Below are 21485 nucleotides of genomic sequence, written 5' to 3' on the forward strand. Positions count from 1 at the left end.
GGATAAAGTCTGGAGGGTTTGTAGACTGGCTTAACAGGAAAGGTCACCTGTTATATAAAAGTCTATCAGGTGCTTGAACAGGGTTTATCTGGAAGGATGGGGATACTAGGTATTGGAAAGACACTTTAAAAAAAATAAATTCTTCCCCTTTCTACTTTTTTTTTTTTTTTTTGGCTCAGTATTCCCTGTCAAATCTGTCACCTGATGTTTCCCTCTTCCTTTTCTGGGAATAATTGTAGCAGAGCAGCTACAATGTGCAGGGACTGTACTAAGCACTTTATATTATTTCATTTAATCCTCGACAACCCTATATATAAGAGGTATTATTAGCACCTGGTTTACAGGAAAGTATGGTTTGGAGCAGTTAAATAACTTGCTCAAGGTCCATTGCCACCATGTTTATTAATGTTTCTTATCTCCTACTTCTAATTTTTTAAAGATTTTAAATCCGTCTTGAAAAATTCCACTCAAAGTAAGAGACGAGGCCCTACAGTTTGTTCATAATAAAAGCAGGTGTAGTGTTCTCTTTGATTATGAGGGAAAGCATGCTGATTATTAAAAGCTCTAGAAAATATATCAGGATATAATAATATGCACTGGTTTTTAAAAGTCAGAATCACTCATTGTCCCACCACTCAGAGATAATCAGTTCAGGCTTTGAAACACTAGAAACTATAATCTGCTAACAAATTTAATATATTGTGGCTCTTTTCCCACTTTGGACTCTCATGAGCAATGTGGATGCCAAGTTACCTATACTCTCCGCTACACTGGGCATTATCAATCTTTCACATTTCGCCAGTCTTACAAATTTTTTAAAAATCCCAATCCATTATTGCTTTGGTTTTCATTTCTTTATCACTGGAACTTAATTTAATTCCCTTTCATATGTTTACTGTTCCTTTTCAATTCTTCCTTTACGACAGATGCATGTTCCCTGTCCACTTTTTGTTTGTTTGTTTGTTTGTTTGTTTGCCTTTTCTAGGGCCGCTCTCGCAGCATATGGAGATTCCCAGGCTAGGGGTAATCGGAGCTGTAGCTACTGGCCTACTCCAGAGCCACAGCAACGCTGGATCCGAGCTGCGTCTGCAACCTACACCACAGCTCACAACAACGCCGGAACCTTAACCCACTGAGCGAGGCCAGGGATCGAACCCGCCACCTCATGGTTCCTACACAGATTTGTTAACCACTGAGCCACGATGGGAACTCCTTGTCCACTTTCTTTTAAAAGGTGTCTTTTGCTCATATTATAGGTAGAAAGTCTTTGCTATTAACTTCTTTTTCTAGATTATCATTTGTCTTCAACTTTTTCTTTCTTTTTTTAAATTTGCTAAATAGAAAGTTTTATGTAGTTAAATCTAACTTTTCTACTCCATTTTAGTCTTTTCTGTAGCTCAGTCGCCGGAGATATAGAAAAGTTACTTTAATTGCTGACTTACATCCTAAATACACACACACACACACACACACACACACACAGTCTGCAGAGGTACTCCTATCATCAACTAACAAGAGTTCAAAGTTCTACACCAATCAATCTTCTATTATCATTATTACAGACATTAACGAAAACAGAAGCCCTGGGAAGTAGAAGAAGAATGCTCATCCTAATTATATACCTTGTATTTCTCTTCCATTTCCTACTTCCCACAGTTACCACAACTACCACCAGAGACACTATTCTAGAATATAGTTACAAATAAGTAAGAAAACTCTTCCCAAAACAGAATATTCAATTTTCCTACTGTGGATTTCATTAATCATCCACCTCTCCAACTCTTCCAATAAGTACCAGGAAATAAAAATATGCAACTGGTCAATTATTACCATCCTTACACCTGTCAATTTTGCCTGTTCCCCCTCCAGTCCCAGAGGATCAAGTCCTCTCATCATGTCAATTACTAACTCTTCTCAGTTATCCTTTTTCATAATGGTTTTTTTTTTTGTTTGTTTGTTTGTTTTTTGTTTTTTTTTGTTTTGTCTTTTTGCCTTTTCTAGGGCCGCTCCCGAGGCACATGGAGGTTCCCAGGCTAGGGGTCGAATCGGAGCTGTAGCCACTGGCCTACGCCAGAGCCACAGCAACAAGGGATACGAGCCACGTCTGCAACCTACACCACAGCACATGGCAACGCCGGATCCTTAACCCACTGAGCAAGGCCAGGGATTGAACCCTCAACCTCATGGTTCCTAGTTGGATTCGTTAACCCCTGTGCCACGATGGGAACTCCCCTTTTTCATAATTTTTACACTGTAAAAATACTTAGTGTTTTAAACTAGATTACAATGATGATTTCAAATGGTATAAATTTACTAAAACGCATAGAACTGTACACTTTTTAAAGGGTAATTTTTACAGGATATAAATTATACTCAACAAAGCTATCAAAATAACTAACATAATAGAAAAGTTTAGAAAAACGAAAATGGAAAAATCTTCTGAAATATTAATTCCTTATTTCAATAACACCAGTATTATAATCCTTCCTAGAGTTCTAGTTTTTCTTTTTCTTTTCTTTTTTTTTTTTTTTTGCTTTTTAGGGCCACACCCACAGCATATGGAGATTCCCAGGCTAGGGGTCTAATCGGAGCTGTAGCTGCCGACTACGCCACCTCAACATCAGCAACATCAGATCGAAGCCTCGCCTGCGACCTACATCACAGCTCATGGCAACACCAGATCCTTAACCCACTGAGGGAGGCCCACAACCTCATGGTTCCTAGTCAGATTCGTTTCTGCTGCGCCATGACAGGAACTCCAAGTTCTGTTTTTAAATAAGTTTTAAAGAAACTATAGAATAGTATAAGCCCTATGTAAAGAAGGTAGCAAAGCAGGAACGCAAATAGAAATTAAAACAGCCCCAAATCTCCACCCCCTCACCCTCCACCCCCACCCCCCCGAGAAAACCAGATTGCTTTTTTGGTATGTGTCATTAAACCTTTTTTCCTCCCCAGGAATTCCTACTTCAGTGCAGTGGGTTAAGGATCTGGTATTGTCTCCGTCACATCACAAGTTTGATCACTAACCCAGGGCAATAGATTAAAGATCCAGTGTTGCCAAAGCTGTGGTGTAGGTGGCAGCTGCAACTCAGATTTGACCCCTGGCTTAGGAACTTCCATATGCCATGAATGCAGCCAGGAAAAAAAAAAAAGAAAGAAAAAACCTTTTTTTCCCTGACTCTACACAACATGTTTTTTTTCTATTATTATATCATGCTCTCATTCTCCTTATAGCCTACTTTTCCTAAGCAATTATGATGGACAGACACATAGTGTCTGTCCTCACAGTCCCATGTATCCAGGTATTCCTATCTTAAGTTATCCTCTCTCCTTGGATGTGGGCACCACCTATGACTTGCATTCAGCCAAGAGAACAGGGCACGGATGAAGAGATATCACTTTCACACAAACAGTACATAAGAATGTAATTGTTCTTACTGGGAGACTTTCCCTTGCTGGCTTCAAAGCAGGAGGCAATCATTTTGGGATGACCCGTGTGACAAGGAGCCAAGAATAATCTCCAGCCACCAACCAGCTACATATTCAGGCCCTCAGTCTGAACGCCCACAGAAAACTGAATGCTGCCAACAAGCAGTCAAGCTTGATAACAGATTTATCCCAGGTCAAGTCTCGGATGAGATTGTAACCTTGTAATACCCTGAAGCAAAAGACTCAACTTACAGAAACTGTGAGATCATAAACATCTGTTGGGGGTGTTGTTTTGGGGTTTGTTTTTTGGGTTTTTTTTTTTGCTTTTTAGTGCTGCACTTGTGGCATATGGAAATTCCCAGGCTCGGGGTCGAATCAGAGCTGCAGCTGCTGGCCAACACCACAGCCACGGCAACGTGGAATCTGAGCCTTGTCTGCAAGCTACACCACAGCTCACAGAAACCACAGTTCCTTGACCCACTGAGCCAGGCCAGGGGTCAAACCCCCATTCTAAGGAATAGTAGTTGGAGCCACAATAGGAACTCCCAACATCTGTTGTTTTAAGTTAACAAATCTGTGCTAATATTGTTACATAAGAATAAACAGTATAACAATTTGTCAGAATGGCATTCTCAAACTGATGTTATCCCAGAAAATATTTTTTAATGGCTACATGGTTTTGTTTTGTTGTAGTTTTTTGTGGTTTTTTTTTTTAAGGTTCAACTTTTTGTTTTTCAATGCCCCACAGCATACGGAGTTCCTGGGCCAGGGATCAGATCCCAGTTGCAACTGCAATCTAAGCCACAGTTGTGGCACTGTCAGATCTTTAACCCACTGTGCCAGGACAGGGACTGAACCTACATCCCATTGTTGCAGAAGACACCACTGATCCCACTGTGCCACAGCAGGAACTCCGCTACAAGGTATTTCATAAAATTAGCAGAACACTCTTTATATAACCAATCCACTAATGTTGGACACTTAAGCTACTCCTAGTTTCTCATTATTTTAAACAAGGGAATGAACATCCCTGTATGAATACATTTGACTCTTTTACTGTTACTCACCAGCGTTGGCTTTCAGGTCTTCGGGTGTGACCATGACAACAAACCGGATTGCACGCTCATTTCGAAACATCTCATAAGACCACCGGCGGATAGACCGCATGCATTTCACTGCTGCGATGCCATTGTTGGCAATGAGAACCTGGGAGAGTGGGGCCATGGGCATTGGAGAGAAAAGTAGAAAAGGCAGGCAAAGATGGAGGAAAAGAAATGAAACCATTTTTGCAGCTTTCTCTGACAAGCCAGTGTTTCAACTAGGAATTTGTATTGCTGGCCTAGGCAGTTAGGAACCAACTCCAGCATGATCAAGGGATATTTTAAGGTGTTATCTGAGCAAATACATTAGTATGTGCCGGCTAAAACTTACTCCTTTCTAACTTCATTTCTTGAAGGGAAAAACCAGTTACTCAAAGCTTGTGAGTTTGTAAATTATTCTATCATACCTATTATTAAGGAACAGAGGTAAGAAACTTCAGAGGGATGATGGATATCAAACAAGGTGGGGGGAAGACTAAACAGTGGAGCGTCATGTACTATTTTCTGCGGTAGTGAAACAAGGCACAGAGCCCTGAACATGTCTAAGAACGCCTGCACCCACTACCACCTTTCTCCACGATGCTGACTCCAAATGCCCTAGAATTGGAGAGAATGCCCCAGAAAGAATGGTCACAAGAGAAAGAGTAGAAGGATCAATGATCCTGAGACTTCTCTGTTAAACAAACCTTTCATCTCCTCACCCGCCTCACAATCATGGCTCTGAGGATAACACAGGTTAGGAGACAAGCAACCGATCTTCACTGGAAGACCAACAGAGGGCCCCTGCTGAAGCAGTACCTTTAGGAGTGGGATATAGGTCCCCATCCTTCAATCTTTTAACCACTGCATGCTAATTCAACCAAGCCATCCTCTAAGCTCTGATATGGTTTAGATAAAAGTGACAGACATACAGCATTTCAAAATACTTAGCATCTCTTTTTAAGGATTTCATGTGGTCTGTTTTCTCTAAATATCTCAAACTCCTGGTAGAACCCAGTAAGTCACAGTGCAGCAAACTTGTTTATGTCTTCTGTTGTGAAAATCTCTCTGCTCCCTTAGCAATGAATCCAAGGTTATAACATATTACCTCCTTACCACCACCACACAGGCTTATCAATTTCTTACACCTTCTCAAATCAGTGCAGCCAAACATACAAAAACCACAAGATCTTTCTAAAAGAACTTTATGGGCACTGCTTCATCTTCTTAGCTACAACTAAATCATCAGTGTTAAATACATACTACAGCAAATAGTGAAATTATTTAATAGGATGCTAAGGAGGCAGAAAGGATAATTCTGCATAGTCTCAGAAATTCAATCTAAATATCAGGTTTGAGCTCATCTAGACAACCAATCCAGGCATTAAATCTCATGGACGGTTGAAAAAAAAAAATAATCCACCAGTTTGTTACTTACCTTCTCAATCACTTTATTCCCACCAAAACGAGTAACAAATTCTGCTGGAGAAGCTACAGTGAAATCTCGCTGAGAGTCTATTTTCTTTCGGTCTCGACCTTGCTTTACTAGGTGCAAGCCAGACATGCTGGACCTACAAAAAGAGAGAAACCATGAATGTCTATAAAGAAGATTTCTTCACATCATCTGTCTCTCTTGCAGACTTGCTTTTTACTACCAGGCTTATAACAGCACTTCCAATGGCACCCTTGTGAAGACTGCATGCTGGCAGACAATGTAGTTTTTCAACAGAAGAGAGAAAAGAAAATCATCTCTGCTTATGGAAGTTTAAGAAACAAACTAAGTATTCCCAAAATAATAAAAGATAGTATTAAGATTTACCAACAGGAGTTCCTCTCATGGTGCAGCAGAAACGAATCTGACTAGGAACCATGACGTTTTGGGTTCCATCCCTGGACTCAGTGGGTTAAGGATCAGGCGTTGCCAGGAGCTGTGGTGTAGGTCGCAGACACGACTCAGATCTGGCGTTGCTTTAGCTGTGGTGTAGGCCAGCAGCTGTAGTTCTGATTCAACCCCTAGCCTGGGAACCTCCCTATGCCTCAGGTGTGGCCCTAAAAAGAAAAAAAAAAAAAAAATTACCAACAGATGCCATCAAAAGGAGACAGGCAAAGGATAAACTAAAATGAGAAGGTATAAATACTAGACTCAGAGAAACTGTTAAAAATAAAAACAAAAAACAACAACAACAAAAACAGTTAGCAAGGCTGTTTCTGGATTGTGATTCCAACACAGACGACCTTCACCTCTGCATCTCTAGCCTCCATCTTATGAGCTGTAACTTGACATTTTTAACTGCCTATTAAATGTTTTTACTTGAGTATCCCATAGATGTTCCAACATCAACAACTTCAAAAACAACTTATTTATAAAGCAGCTTGATAAACCATATTTCATCAATCTTAAAGATTTTTTTAATATATTTATTTATTTTTGTCTTTTTAGAACTGTAGGCTCCACATATGGAGGTTCCCCAGTTAGGGATCCAATCAGAGCTGTAGCCACTGGCCTACGCCACAGCCACAGCAACACGGGATCTGAGCTATGTCTGCGACCTACACCACAGCTCACGGCAATGCTGGATCCTTAACTCACTGAGCAAAGCCAGGGATCAAACCCAAGTCCTCACGGATACTAGATGAGTTCGTTAACCGCTGAGCCATGACAGGAACTCCTTTTTTAGCTTTTTAACAAGCTCTGTGGTATAAGCCAGTAGCTACAGCTCTGATTTGACCCCAAACCTGGGAACTTCTATATGCCATGGGTGCAGCCCTAAAAAGACAAATAAATAAAATAAAAAGCTCTGAAATTGGTATGTATCTTACAACAGATGGTGTGCTTTATTTAAACGGCAGCACAATGATGCTGCTTCTAACAACCAGTGGTATTTGTGTGTGTGTGTGTGTGTGTGTGTGTTTTGTTTTTGGGTTTTTTTTTTTTTTTTTTTTGCCTTATCTGGGGCCGCACCCACGGCATATGGAGGTTCCCAGGCTAGGGGTCTAATCGGAGCTGTAGCCACCGGCCTACACCACAGCCACAGCAACTCGGGATCCGAGCTACATCTGCAACCTACACCACAGCTCATGGCAACGTCAGATCCTTAACCCACTGAGCGAGGCCACAAATAAATTATCTTTATTTGTGAATGATATAATTCACATAAAAAAACAAAAGATTCCACAAATTATTAGAAATAATAGGACATTTAGGCAAGTGTCTAGATATATGACTAATATACAAGAAGCCCCAAAATACACAAATTTTAATATATTTAATATAATAATTATAACATAACTATTAACATTGATATTATATTTTATAAATATTATAATCCCTACAAGTATTAATCATTAATAATTTTATCTTAAAATAATTATATATTTATTAAATATATAATTTTAATATTTTAATATAAAATTAAAAACAGATGACAAATTTTAAAACTAAAATACACATATTTTAAGAGATACATATACAAACAGTATAACTATATAAACAGGAAAACAAAATAATATAATAAACATGGGATTAAGGAAAATGATGATCTGAGTGGGAAGGCTAGGAAGAAGGGTTAAGGAGGAGAAACCATATGGCTAGACAGAAACCATATGGATAGATGTAGATGACAACCTTTGTTATAAATGCTGGGTTTTCAAATTCTTTGCATACTTTTTTTTTGGGGTGGGGGAGGTTCTTTTTAGGGCCGAACCCACAGCATAGGGAAGTTCCCAGGTTACGGGTCGAATCAAAAGTTGCAGCTGCCAGCCTATACCACAGCCATGGCAACGCAGGACCCGAGCCGCATCTGTGACCTACACCACGGATCATGGCGATGCCAGATCCTTAACCCACTGAGCAAGGCCTGGAATCAAACCTGTGTCCTCATGGATACTAGTTGTGTTCGTTACTGCTCAGCCACGATGGGAACTCATCATACTATTTTTAAAATAACTAAATACGTGGCCAAATAACAGGTTACACATGGACCAAGGAGTGTTTCATGAACCAAAGATTATGATTCTATAAAGCTGAGATTAAATGCACACACTCCTCAGTGATCAGCTTTCCATTACTTTGGGAGACAGAGAAGATATAAGATATAGGTAAGGAGCCGCCTGAGTATAAGACTAACAGGGAAGCAAGTCTCTATTGATAAAATTAAGGTGGGGAAGGGATTGTTCATAAAGTTTTTCAGGGTTTTTTTTTGGGTTGCATCCATGGCATGTGGAAGTTCTCCTGTCAGGAATCGAATCCATACCATAGCAGCAACCCAGGCCAACCCAGGCCACTGAAATGACAACACCAGACCCTTAACCTGCTGTGCCACAAAAGAACTCCCAATCATAAGGTTTAATCAATAGTTTAGAATTAGCAAAGAAGTGCTCTAAGGGTCATTTATAATCAAAGAGAGGAGAAAAAAAAAGAAATATATCTTACTTTTAAAGGTGGACTCCTTCAAATAGCCATATTCAGAAGCTAGGCACATGCTAAAAATAAGAGAATCAAGTGTAAAGATAGAAAAGATGTCAAAATCTTGACTTCTCACCTACCTTTTCTCAGGAAGCTACTAGAGAATGTGTTCCAGACAATGAAATAAATCAAGGAAAAAGGAAGACAAGGGATGCAAGAAACAGAGGATCCAACACAGAAGAGAAAAGAAGGGAATTCTTAGATGACTGTTCAAAGTGGAGAAGAGACTGCCCAGGGGGGATGTCGCCTTGAAAAACAATGGACAGATCACCTACTGCATTTAACCACAGAAAAACAAAATAAAACTTGGTGTGTGTATGTAAGTATATAGAAATATACGTGTGTTTTATTTGTAGATGTTTGTTTTACATATATAAAACAATATTACATATATTTTATACTTACATATAAACCATTTTATTGTATATACAATATATCAAAATATAGAAAGCATGTAATATATAAGTATAGGAGTTCCTGTTGTGGCTTAGCAGGTTAATAACCTGACACAGTGTCTGTGAGGATGCGGGTTCAATCCCTGGCCTTGCTCAGTGGGTTAAGGATCCACCATTGCCACAAGCTGTGGTATAGGTTGCAGATGCAGTGCGGATCCCACGTTGCTGTGGCTGTGGTATAGGTTGCAGAGGCGGCTTGGATCTGGCATTGCTGTGGCTGTGGTGCAGGCCGGCACCTGCAGCTCCAATTTGACCCCTAGCCTTGGAACTTCCATATGCTGCGGTACAGCTGTAAAAAGGAAAAAAAAATCTATCTATAATATATAAAACAATATATAGTGTATATATAAGATAAAAATTCAGTTACTTTTTACTTATTGACTCTCCGTGGAAGATTTGCTTGATTCAACCCCCCCGAAGAGTGGAAGAACTCAAGTAAAAAGGAAAAGGAAGGGGTGATTGTTCTAAAAACAAATTTCATGTTTTTTGTTTGTTTCCTTATTTATTTATTTGCTTTTTGCTTTTTAGGGCCACACCTGCAGCATATGGAGGTTCCCAGGCTAGGGGTCCAACTGGAGCTGCAGCTGCTGGCCTACACCACAGCCCAGCAATGCAGAATCGGAGCCACGTTTGTGAACTACACCACAACCTATGGCAACGCTGGATCCTTAACCCACTAAGCAAGGGCAGGGTGTGAACTGGAGTCCTCATGGATACTAGTCAGATTCGTTACCACTGAGCCACAGAGGGACCTCCTGTTTCCCTATTTGCCAAGGTCCAGTTTAATTTTCAGGTAATTTTTTTCAAGAGAAAAACTCCAGAGTTTGAAATCTATTGCAAAATAAAGACAAACAAGCAAATAAATAAATAAGGGAACAGAGGGTCCCTTAATGACTGCCATCAAACAAATCATTCAGGTCTTTTATGCTGCCTCTCTGCTGGGCAAGCACAGACCTGAAAGAGGACTGAAAAAGACCTGACTCACTTCCTCCTCAGCGTGAGTTCTCACAGCAGGGAGAAGATCGATTTGAGGTAAGAGAGAGAGCTTGGCACTCTCAACAGTTCCAGCCTGGCTGCCTACTGTCACATGCCAGGACAATGGCAGGAGGCACATTTCCTGGCCCCAGAGGCATATTCTAAAAAAGTTTTCTACAAAACTGCCTTCAACAGAATGCTACTTACTACACAGAATTGATATTTTCCTTCAAAATAGATAAAGAGATTTCCCTCTTGAAAAAACAAGCCAAGGCCAGTGAGCAAATACGGCACAGGCTGAATGAGATTCCTCGACAAAATAGTAGCACACGCAGTAAGGTATGCACAGGGGTGCTTGCTTTCAACTTAACTACCAAACCACATGTGGTCATGGGTATCTTGGGTTCAAATGCTGAGTATAAAGTAACAGTTTAGAAATCCAAAAACAAACATGAGTGTTTTCATTCATTTCCTTAAAAAAAAAAAAAAGCTTCCTACAGACACACAAAAAAAATCATCAAATCAGATTTCCCATAAATTCTAGGGCTTAGTTGTCAATGACTTGCTAATTTTTAAAGGTATATATTGCCTAAATACAGCACTCTAAAACTTACCTTTGAAGCATGTAATATCTCAACTCCTTATTTTCCTCAGCTGAACCCTCCATATCAAGATGGCAAAGCAATGGAGGCTTTTTCTTCAGAGGTCGGCCTTGTAAACACAAGCCAGAGTTTGTTCTCCTGTTACAGGTGCTTAAAACCCAGGAGGACAAGAGATACTGTGCCTTCTGCCTACTTCTTGGCCCTGCTTCAGTCAAAATAGGGTATTCCTGATGGCCTCAAACTATACAGTCTTTTTGTCATCTTTGTCCCCAGTTTCCATACTTCCTCTCCTGTTGGAATTTTCCCCCTACACTGGGCTCACTCACAAAATTACCTGATTTCCCAAGGGGACTGGGAGGAGCAGAGGAGAAATATAAAAGCTTGTAAAACTAGAAAGAAGATTTTAGCAGCTCTGCCTTTGCCGAGGCAAATGTGCCTCAACAACAGTCACTTTCTTCTGACAGTCACCAGAGAAAAGCTCCCTGGCCTCTCCAGGCTGCCAGGAGCACATGACAGGGAGGGCCCAGGGCAAAAAGAAGATGAAGTTTACAAGGACAACTATGCCAGGAAAATAATCGGGTCAGGAAATCCAGAGGAAGGAGGACAGCACAGCCTAAGTAGGTAATTCCTGAGATCCAATCCAAACAAATATTACTAATTTTCAGACCCCTAGAGGGGCAAGAGTAGGTCAGGAGGTAAAGAAAGTCAGTCTAAAGGATGAAACACGCCACCACTGGTGCTGGTGCAAAGAGGATACAGAGAAGATGATGTGGAAGAAAGGAAAAGGGGCCTGGACAAATACTTTAGATACAGAAGTCTAAGCCAGTTTAAGCAGGGAAGAAAAATCCTGCCTAGAAAACTACTGGCACATGTCTATTGCTATGCAAGCAAATTTGCCACAGGTAGAAAAATCACTTAAATAAGTAAATGATGGCTAAATGTTATACAGGAACACGGTCCTGTTTTAGCTTTTAATTAAGCTTAGGCTATTGCTCCCTTGTAATGGCAGAAAAGACTGCAACGGCTAGAATCTACAGAATCACAATTTCCTGGGACAAATCCTCAGGAACGGTATAATTCACCAGAGTCAAATCTAACCTGATTCATGCACCATAGAAAAATTCTTTCCCACTGAAACCCTGAATAGACTTCTCATCTGAGAATTATATGTGCGGAGACGCTATTAGCCTTCCAAGAACACCCTCCAAACAGTACACAAATGACCTGGAACACAGTTAAAAGATGAAAAATCAAGCAGAAGAAAAATGATTAAGATAAACCTTGATCTTAGGACATTCAGTTGACCCAAGGTAAAAAGACTTTTTTTTTGCTTCTTAGGGCCACACCCGTGGCATATGGAAGTTCCCAGGTTAGGCGTCAAATCAGAGCTGCAGCTGCCAGCCACAGGAAGAGCCACAGCTGCATCTGCGACCTACACCACAGTTCACAGCAACACTGGATCCTTAGCTCACTGAGCAAGGCCAGGGATCAAACCTGCGTCCTCATGGATACTAGTCCGATCAGTTTCTGCTGCACCAGAAAGGGAACTCCCCCAAGGTGAAAAGACTTAATCAGGCCACTGAATATGACTGTCAGCCATAAGAAAAAACAGAAAACCTGGGTTGGCTTCTGGCCTGTACCTCTCCGTATCAACCCTTTCATACTATGCCAACATCTGATAAAGTCAGTCAGGTTTACCTCTTCCTTTAAAGAAGTTTATATCCCTTCAGAGTTAAGTCTCTTAAAAAAAAAAAAAATAGCACTATGGCCTATGTACAGAACAATTACAGTGACCACAGATGTAGATGCAGCTCGATTTTACACACACCTAAGTGTCTCCAGATGTAAGCAGTTCCCAAAAGAGGATCACTCTCTGCTTTGTTATATAAGTTCTGCATTCAAAAAGCAAAGCACTGAGTGTAGAATAAAGCAGGCTATTGTGCACTTGATTATATCAGAAAAATTATACTAAAGAGGCACATTCACTAATCAAGTTTGTGCTTCCTTTCACCAAAGGGCTCTTTATAAAACAACCACTTAACACAGCGTACCCGAATCCAAAACAAAGCTAGTGTTCCTAGTCTTTTACAGATGCTGCTCACAATCTTCCAGTGAGAGTAGAGCCCGAGAAATAAAAAGCCGCATTCATTCTTCCAAATTCAAAGCATCCCCATTTTAATCTAACATGAAAAGAGTGTCCAAGGTAGACACATACCTGGCACAAAATCCAACTAGAAGCGCACACTGATCCCAACTCTGTAACATGCCAGGCACCAAGGATGACGTAGCAGTTTATCAGGCAGACAGTGATGCATTCGCTGGCTTGACTGCAAGGCAGTCTGAGTGATACTGCAGCACGCGCTGTGAGAGACTGTTTTCCATTGGGGCTTTTCCAAGCAGAGAAATCTTGGATCAAGAATGTACCTCTTTTGAAAATCAACTGACCTCGTACATTAAAGGTTGAGCTGTGGACTCTAACTTCCGCTTCACTGATCTATATGCCTATCCTTGCAGCAATGCCACACAGCTTGGTAACTACGCTTTACAGACGGTTTTGAAATCAGGTAGGATAAGTCTTTCAACTTTTCTCTTCTTTTCATAATTGTTTTGTCTATTCTAGGTCTTTTGGGTTTCCATGTAAATTTTAGAATGAGTGTGTCAAATTCTAGAAAGAAAGAAAAAAAAAATGCCTGCTGGGTTTTGACATGGACTATGAATTTATAGATCAATTTAGCAGAAATTGCCACTTTCAGTATTGAGTTTTCCAACTGCTGAAAATGGATTATCTCTCTATTTATAGGCAGACAGACCTCAGAGATACTGCAGATTTGGTTCCAGACCACAATAAAGTAAATATTGCAATAAAACAAGTCATGAATTTTTTGGTTTCCCAAAGTTATGTTTACTTTATACTGTAGTCTATTAAGCATGCAATAGCATTATGTCTTAAAAAAAAAAAAAAAAACCAATGTATATACCCTAATTAAAAAATACTTTATTGGAGTTCCTGTTGTGGCTCAGGAAGTTAAGAACACAACATAGAAGTTCCTGTTATGGCTCAGAGGTAACAAATCTGAATAGTATCCATAAGAAGGCCAGTTCAATCCCTGTCAGTGGGTTAAGGATCCGGCATTGCCATGCGCTGTGCTGTAGGTCAAAGATGCGGCTCGGATCTGATGTTGCTGTGGCTGTATGGCTGCAACAGCTCCAATTCAACCCCTAGCCTGGGAACATACATATGCTGAGGGTGAGGCCCAAAAAAGAAAAAAAAAAAAGAAGAAGAAGAAGAAGAACCCAATATAGTGCCCATGAGGATGCAGGTTCATTCCCTGGCTTCGCTCAGTGAGTTGAGGATCCGGCACTGCCACAAGCTGTGGTATAGGGCACAGATGCGACTTGGTTCCGGTATTGCCATGGCGGTGGTGTAGGCTGGCAGCTGCAGCTCTGATTTGACTCCTAGCTCAGGAGCTTACATAGGCTGCAGGTGTGGTTACACACACAAAAACTTTGCTAAAAAATGCTAACCATCACCTGACAATGCAGGGTTGCCTCAAACTTCAAACTGCAAAATGCAATTATCTGTGCAGTGCAGTAGTAAAGCAACTGTGATAAAGTAAGGTATGCCTGTATTGAGACCTTTAATTTCTTTAATTTCTCTCAGCATTGTAATATAATTTTAAATGTATAAGTCTTACACCTTTTTGCTAAATTTATTTCCAAGTATTTTATTTGGTGCCACTGTGAACAATATTATTTTAATTTTTTGCTTGTTCATTGCTAGCTAGTACACAGAAATACGACTGATTTTTGTATATGGATCTTATAGCCTGTGACCTTGCTAAACTCATTTAAAAATCTTTAAGAGGGAGTTCCCGTCGTGGCTCAGTGGTTAACGAATCCGACTAGGAACCATGAGGTTGTGGGTTCAATCCTTGGTCTCGCGCAGTGGGTAGATCAGGCATTGCTGTGAGCTGTGGTGCAGGTCACAGACGTGGCTTGGATCCCGCGTTGCTGTGGCTCTGGTGTAGGCCAGTGGCTACAGCTCCGATTTGACCCCTAGCCTGGGAACCTCCACATGCTGCGGGAGCAGCCCAAGAAATGGCAAAAAGACCAAAAACAAAAACAAAAAACTTTAAGAGCTTTATTGAGATAAATTCACAGACATATTTCAGCCATTTAAAGTGTATAATTCAGTAGTCTTTATTATATTCACATAGTTGCAAACCATTGCCACAATCAGTTGTAGAAGAAATTCATTACCCCCAGAAGAAATGTTGTACTCAGTAGCAGTCACTCCCTATTTCCCCCAAACCCCTCCTCAGTCCTAGGCAATGACTAATCTACTTCCTGTCTTTATAGACTTACCTATTCTGGATATTCCATATAAATGGAATTATATATTACATGGCTTCTTTCAATTAGCATAAAGTGTTTAATGTGGTTGCAGGTATTCATGCTTCATTTCTTTTTTTTTTTTTTTTTTTTTGTCTTTTTGCTATTTCTTGGGCCGCTTCTGCGGCATATGGAGGTTCCCAGGCTAGGGGTTGAATTGGAGCTGTAGCCACCGGCCTACGCCAGAGCCACAGCAACGCGGGATCCGAGCCACGTCTGCAACCTACACCACAGCTCATGGCAACGCCAGATCCTTAACCCACTGAGCAAGGGCAGGGACCGAACCCACAACCTCATGGTTCCTAGTCGGATTCGTTAACCACTGCGCCACGACAGGAACTCCCATACTTCATTTCTCTTTACGGCCAAATAATTTTTCATTGTATGGACATAACACATTTTGTTTATCTATTCATCAGGTTGTTTCTACTTTCTAGCTATTATGAACAATGTGGACATTCATGTTCAAGATTTTATGTGAACATATGCTTTCATTTCTCATGGATATATAACTAGGAATAGGACTGTTGGGTCATATGGTAAATATTTAGTTTTGTAAGAAATTTCTAAATTATTTCCCGGAGTGGTTGTATCATTTATATTCCCACCACCTATGTACAAGTGATCCAATTATTCCACATTCTTGCAAACATTTAGTGTTGTCACTAGTTTTTCATTGTTGTTTTTGTTTTGTTTTGTTTGCTCTTTAGGGCTGCACCCCTAGGCATATGGAGGTTCTCAGGCTAGGAGTCAAATCAGAGCTACAGCCTCAGGCCTACTCCACAGCCACAGCAATGCTGGATCTGAGCCGCATCTGCCACCCACACCACAGCTCACGGCAACGCTGGATCCTTAACCCACTGATCAGGGCCAGGGATTGAACCCGCAACCTCATGGTTCCTAGTTGGTTTTTTTCCGCTGCATCACAACAGGAACTCCATCACTAGTTTTTATTTTAGGAACTTTGACAGGTGAATAGCAACATCTTGTTTCAATTTGCACTTCCTAATAGCTAATGATTTTTAAATATCTTTTCATATCTTTGCCATCTGTATGTCCTCTTTGGTGACATTTGCTTCTATTTTCTCTCTCCTTATTGAGAACACTACTTATTGATTCATTGTTGTCATACTTAAAAAATTCTTTAAACGTGCCTTTAGTTCTTTGAATAAATTTTTTGTTTTTTATGGCCACACCTGCAGTACATGGAAGTTCCCAGGCTAGGGGTCAAGTCATAGCTGTACCTGCTGACCCACACCACAGTCACAGCCACACTGGATCCAAGCCACATCTGTGACCCATGCCACAGCTTGCGGCAACACCAGATCCTTAACCCAGTGAGCAAGGCCAGGGATCGAACCTGCATCCTCATGGACACTATGGTGGGTTCTTAACCTGCTGAGCCATAATGGGAACTCCTGAATATATTTATGATAGATGCTGTGAAGACTGTCTGCTAGTCCAGTATCTAGAGACACTTGAGAACAGTCAATATTGACTTTTTTCCTAAATATGGGTCACGTTTTCCTATTTCTTTTCATAGCTCATGATTTTTTGTTGGAAACTTAACACATTAAATAATTTATTATAGCAACTCTGGATTCTGATTTCTTTTGCCCATGAAGATTGTCGTCGTTACCCATGTTTGCTTCTTTTTCTCTTGTTTTACTAATTGGCCTGGGTTAAAGCTGTGAAATCTCCTCACCCTAAAGAGTACAACCACTGATGCCTTAAGCTCATTTTCTTTTTATTGCTTGTTTTTATGTTTAAATCTCCTTTTGAAGGGTAAGTACCTCTAGGTTTGCATAACTTAAATGGCAGCCAGTGATTAGGTAGGGGTTATACTCAAACACCTGGAACCAATAAGGCTTTTTTGTACTCTGTCCATGTGTCTGTGTAGAGGGTAGAATAGCACAAGGTTCAGGACAATTTCAAGGATGTTGTGGCTTTTACCTTCTGTTGAACCTTATCGTGGCTACTCTGTGTGTATGCACACAGCCCCAACCAGCAATATGCTAACCCCGAGCACAAACACACCTCAGCCCCAGTAGAGCCATGGGCCCAGATCTCCCGTTCACTGCCAGGAAAGTCACTTCTACTGACAATGCCACTGAGCATGGGCATCACCTGCTATCCAAAATGAGTACACTCTCTTCAGCTGCAGCATCATAACCACCAGTCTTCCTGGCACACCCACACACCTCCACGTCTGCCATGCTGAGGGAAGGGAATGGGAACCGTCCCGGCAAGAATACCACAGACCCCTACTGTTTTTACTGAATTCCTGCCATTTTTCAAACATAAATTTTTCTCAGATTATTGGATGCCTTATGACTGATTTTAAGGCTGAAGTAGTTTTTGTCAAGTTATATAGTTGCCTTTTGGGGTTAAGGATTTGTTGACCTCCTCATTCAACTACAGGTGGAAGTTCTTTTATTTACTTTTCGAGACATAACTTCATAAAATTCAGTGCAAAAATCTTAAGTGTACACTCAATTAATTTTACATACATATATACATATATGTACATAGCCAACCACTCCATTAAGATACAGAACGTTCTGGAGTTCCCACTGTGACCCAGCGGAAATGAATCAACTAGGAACCGTGAGGGTACAGTTTCAATCCCTGGCCTCGCTCAGTGGGTTGCTGTGAGCTGTGGTGTGAGTCGAAGACACAGCTCGGATCTGGCGTTGCTGTGGCTGTGGTGTAGGCCACAGCTGTAGCTTCAATTGGCACCTCCATAGGCCGCGGGTGCAGCCCCAAAAAGCAAATTAAAAAAAAAAAAAAAAAAAAAAAAAAAAGATACAGAATGTTCCAGAGTCTTAAAAGGCTCCAGTGTGCTCCCTTCCCAGTCAGTATTTTCCCCAATGTAAACGCTACTCTGAACTCTATCAGCATCAATCAGCTTCGCCTGTTTTTGAACTTCACATATAGAGCTGTACTCTATGTATTTTGACTAATATTATATCTAAAAAGTTCACTCATGTTGTGACAGAGCAGAGGTTTATTTTCATTGCTGTGTAGTATTACATTGTGTGACTACTGTATGATTTATTTATTTATTTATTCTATTGATGGACACTTGTGTTTATGAATTTTGACTATACTTATACTTGGTTTTTGGTGAACAAATGCACTCATTTCTTTTGGGTAAATACCAAGAAGTGGATTGCTTTGTTGATAGAGTATGTGTATGTTTATAGCTGTAAAAGATACTGCCCAAAGAGTTTTCTAGGTAGTTGTGTCAACTTTTATTCCCACCAGCTATGCATGAGAGTTCCATGTGTCTCACACCCTTGATAACACTTGATATTGTCGGTCTTTTAATTTTGACCTTTTTGGTTGGAATGGCATTTAATTCAGTGTGATTTTAATTTGCAACTTCCTGATAACCAATGATATTAAATACCTTTTTATAAGCTTATCTGCTGTCTGGGTATCTGTTTTTGTCAAGTTCAAGTCTTTTCCATATAGTTCTACTGGGTCAAAATGTCTTCATAAGACATTAAACACCTTTTTCTAATTGATTTATAAGATTCTAGCAGTGAGATTAATATTCCTCTTTCAGCAACTGAGAATGATTAGGCAAAAAAACACCATAATTGAAAACCTCAACTGACTGTACAGAATTTTATAACTACAAAATACATGTTTTTTGCAAGTGTTTATAAAATTTTACCAAAGTAGACCATATGCTAGGCCATAAAGCATCATCAAAAAATTTCAAAGATTTGAAATCACATAGAGTAAATCCTCTGAATACAATGGATTAAACTAAAAATCAATGACAAAGATGAGAATATGAGTACAGATACAAGTAACTTTAAAATTAAGTGTTGGAAGGAAGAATTTCTGGCCTGACAGTTTCTATTTTCTCAATGAAATATGAAGCAAAGTTATGAATTAAAAGTGTGTCTAGAAGAAGCAGGGACTAGCAGAAAGGGAGACAGCTGGTTTAAGGATAATGGAGAAAGAATGAAACTGTTGTTGTGGAAAATGGAAGGCCAAACTACCAGAAGAGAAAAACTTAATAAGGGAAAATACAAGAGGAATTTCACAGCACAGGCAGCATTTGAAAAAGATCTTAAAACATGGAGTTCCCACAGTGGCTCTACAGTAACAAATCCAACTAGTATTCATGAGGATGGATTCAGGTTCGATCCTTAGGCTCACTGAGTGGCTTAAGGACTAGCATTGCCATGAGCTGTGGTCGAAGATGTGGCTTGGATCTTGCATTGCTGTGGCATATGCTGGCAGATGCAGCTCCGACTGGACCCCTAGTCTGGGAACTTCCACATGCCACATGTGTTGACCTCAAAATATGAAAGGAATTTCAACAGTCAGGAGAAGGGCATTCCAACTAAAAAAACTTGACAGTGGGTTGGGGAAGGAGAGAGAGGGGGGACAAGTGAGCAAGATCCTATCATGCTGTCAAGTAACTATTCCCCTCTTTTCCTTGCCATGAACTTCTTAACAGTTGAACTGAGGAAATCCCTGCTCTTTCACCCTTTGTTCACTCCTTAATCTCGTGCCATCTACTAAAGCTGTTCACCTCGAGATCCTCCTACTCACTACTCCAGTGCTTTTTCTCAGTTCTTCCTTTCATACATCGCTGCTCACCACTTCATTTCTTCTACCTTAAAATCATCTTTACCTTGGTTTTCTTGGTTCTCCTTCTACCTCACTGATCATTTCCTGTCTCCTTTCCACATAAAAGTAGACATTTCCTCAAAACATTTCCCCTTCTGCCTATATACTCTTCCTCAGAGTGATCTAATCTACTTGCATGACTTCAATTTCAATGCAACATTTATTAGGCATACACTACATGTCAGGCATTGCTCTCAACTCTGAGAAAGTGGTTCTCAGCTCAGGTTTCACATCAGACCCACCTGAAGAGTAGGTGAATGAAGATTCCTGGGCTCCATGGCCAGAGACTGTAATTTAATCAATCTGGGGTGGGGCGTGGAAAAATCTTTATTCCTCAAAGCTCTGCAGACGATTCTGTTGCATAGCCAAATCTAAATACTGTTTCCCATTTTATGTAAGTCTTCTTATAACACACAGGATCCTTAATAATCTGACCTCTATCTCACCAGCCTCCTCTTCCACTGCACTAACTATCCTGTCTCCCTTACATTCCAGTAATACTCAATGTCTTATAACTGTCTAAATGTGTCAGATGTTTCACAGTTTGCTATCTTCACATGTGCTGTCAACCCCACCAGCTCTACCCTTTCTACTACACACACATACTTATCTCTGGTAGCTTGTCTGTTTTCTGTTCATCCTTCAAAACCCAGTTCAAACATCTCTGAGACATTAGTGGGCCCCTAACAGATCTCATTATGCTCACCATAATAATGATTAGAGCTATTGTGGCTATTGGGAAAAACGTTAGGCACCTGGCACAACGTTTGGCTAAACATTAATAAACCTTACAGATAACAGGGGCCCCCTGAATAGTGCTGTGAAATAATCAGTTTACCTTTTAGAAAGATCGCAATGGCCATGGTGCGCTTATACTGAAGGGGGAAAGAGAGTAGAAAACATCTAAAATACTATTGCCATAATCCAAATAAGAAAGAGCAAGAGCAATGACAGTAACTGTAGAAAGAAGGAGATGAATTCAAGAATTATTGAGGGAGCAAACTATTGCCCTTGGAATGAATCAGCAATGAGATCCTGCTGTATAGCACTGGGAACTATATCTAGCCACTTATGATGGAGCATGATAATGTGAGAAAAAGAATGTATATAGGTATGTGTGACTGGGTCCACCACCTTGCTGTACAGTAGAAAATTGACAGGACACTGTAAACCAGCAATGATGGAAAAAATAAAAATCATTTAAAAAAATAAAATAAGGAGTTCCTGTTGTGGCACAGCAGAAATGAATCCAACTAGGAACCATGAGGTTGTGGGTTCAATCCCTGGCCACGCTCAGTGGGTTAAGGATCCGGCATTGCCCTGAGCTGTGGTGTAGGTGGCAGATGCGGATCAGATCCAGCACTGCTGTGGCTGTGGTGTAGGCAGGCAGCTATAGCTCTGATTAGACCCCTAGCCTGAGAAGCCACATGCCGCA

At 40.5% G+C, this 21485-nt stretch overlaps 1 protein-coding gene across 12 annotated transcripts in view; it reads right to left on the minus strand.

Moving 5' to 3' along the window:
• ACACA (acetyl-CoA carboxylase alpha) overlaps window positions 1-21485 on the minus strand; it is a 294152-nt gene that overhangs the window by 184797 nt on the left and 87870 nt on the right. For 11 of the 12 annotated variants that reach the window (XM_021066228.1, XM_021066229.1, XM_021066236.1 and 8 more), the window contains 2 exon segments: window positions 5947-6079; window positions 4497-4635 (listed from right to left, as the gene is read on the minus strand). In XM_021066228.1, coding sequence (XP_020921887.1) covers window positions 4497-4635; window positions 5947-6079 — 272 coding nt within the window. 12 annotated transcript variants of the gene reach the window in all.

This window comes from Sus scrofa, chromosome 12, assembly GCF_000003025.6.
Source record: "Sus scrofa isolate TJ Tabasco breed Duroc chromosome 12, Sscrofa11.1, whole genome shotgun sequence".
Classification (NCBI taxonomy): Eukaryota; Metazoa; Chordata; class Mammalia; order Artiodactyla; family Suidae; genus Sus; species Sus scrofa.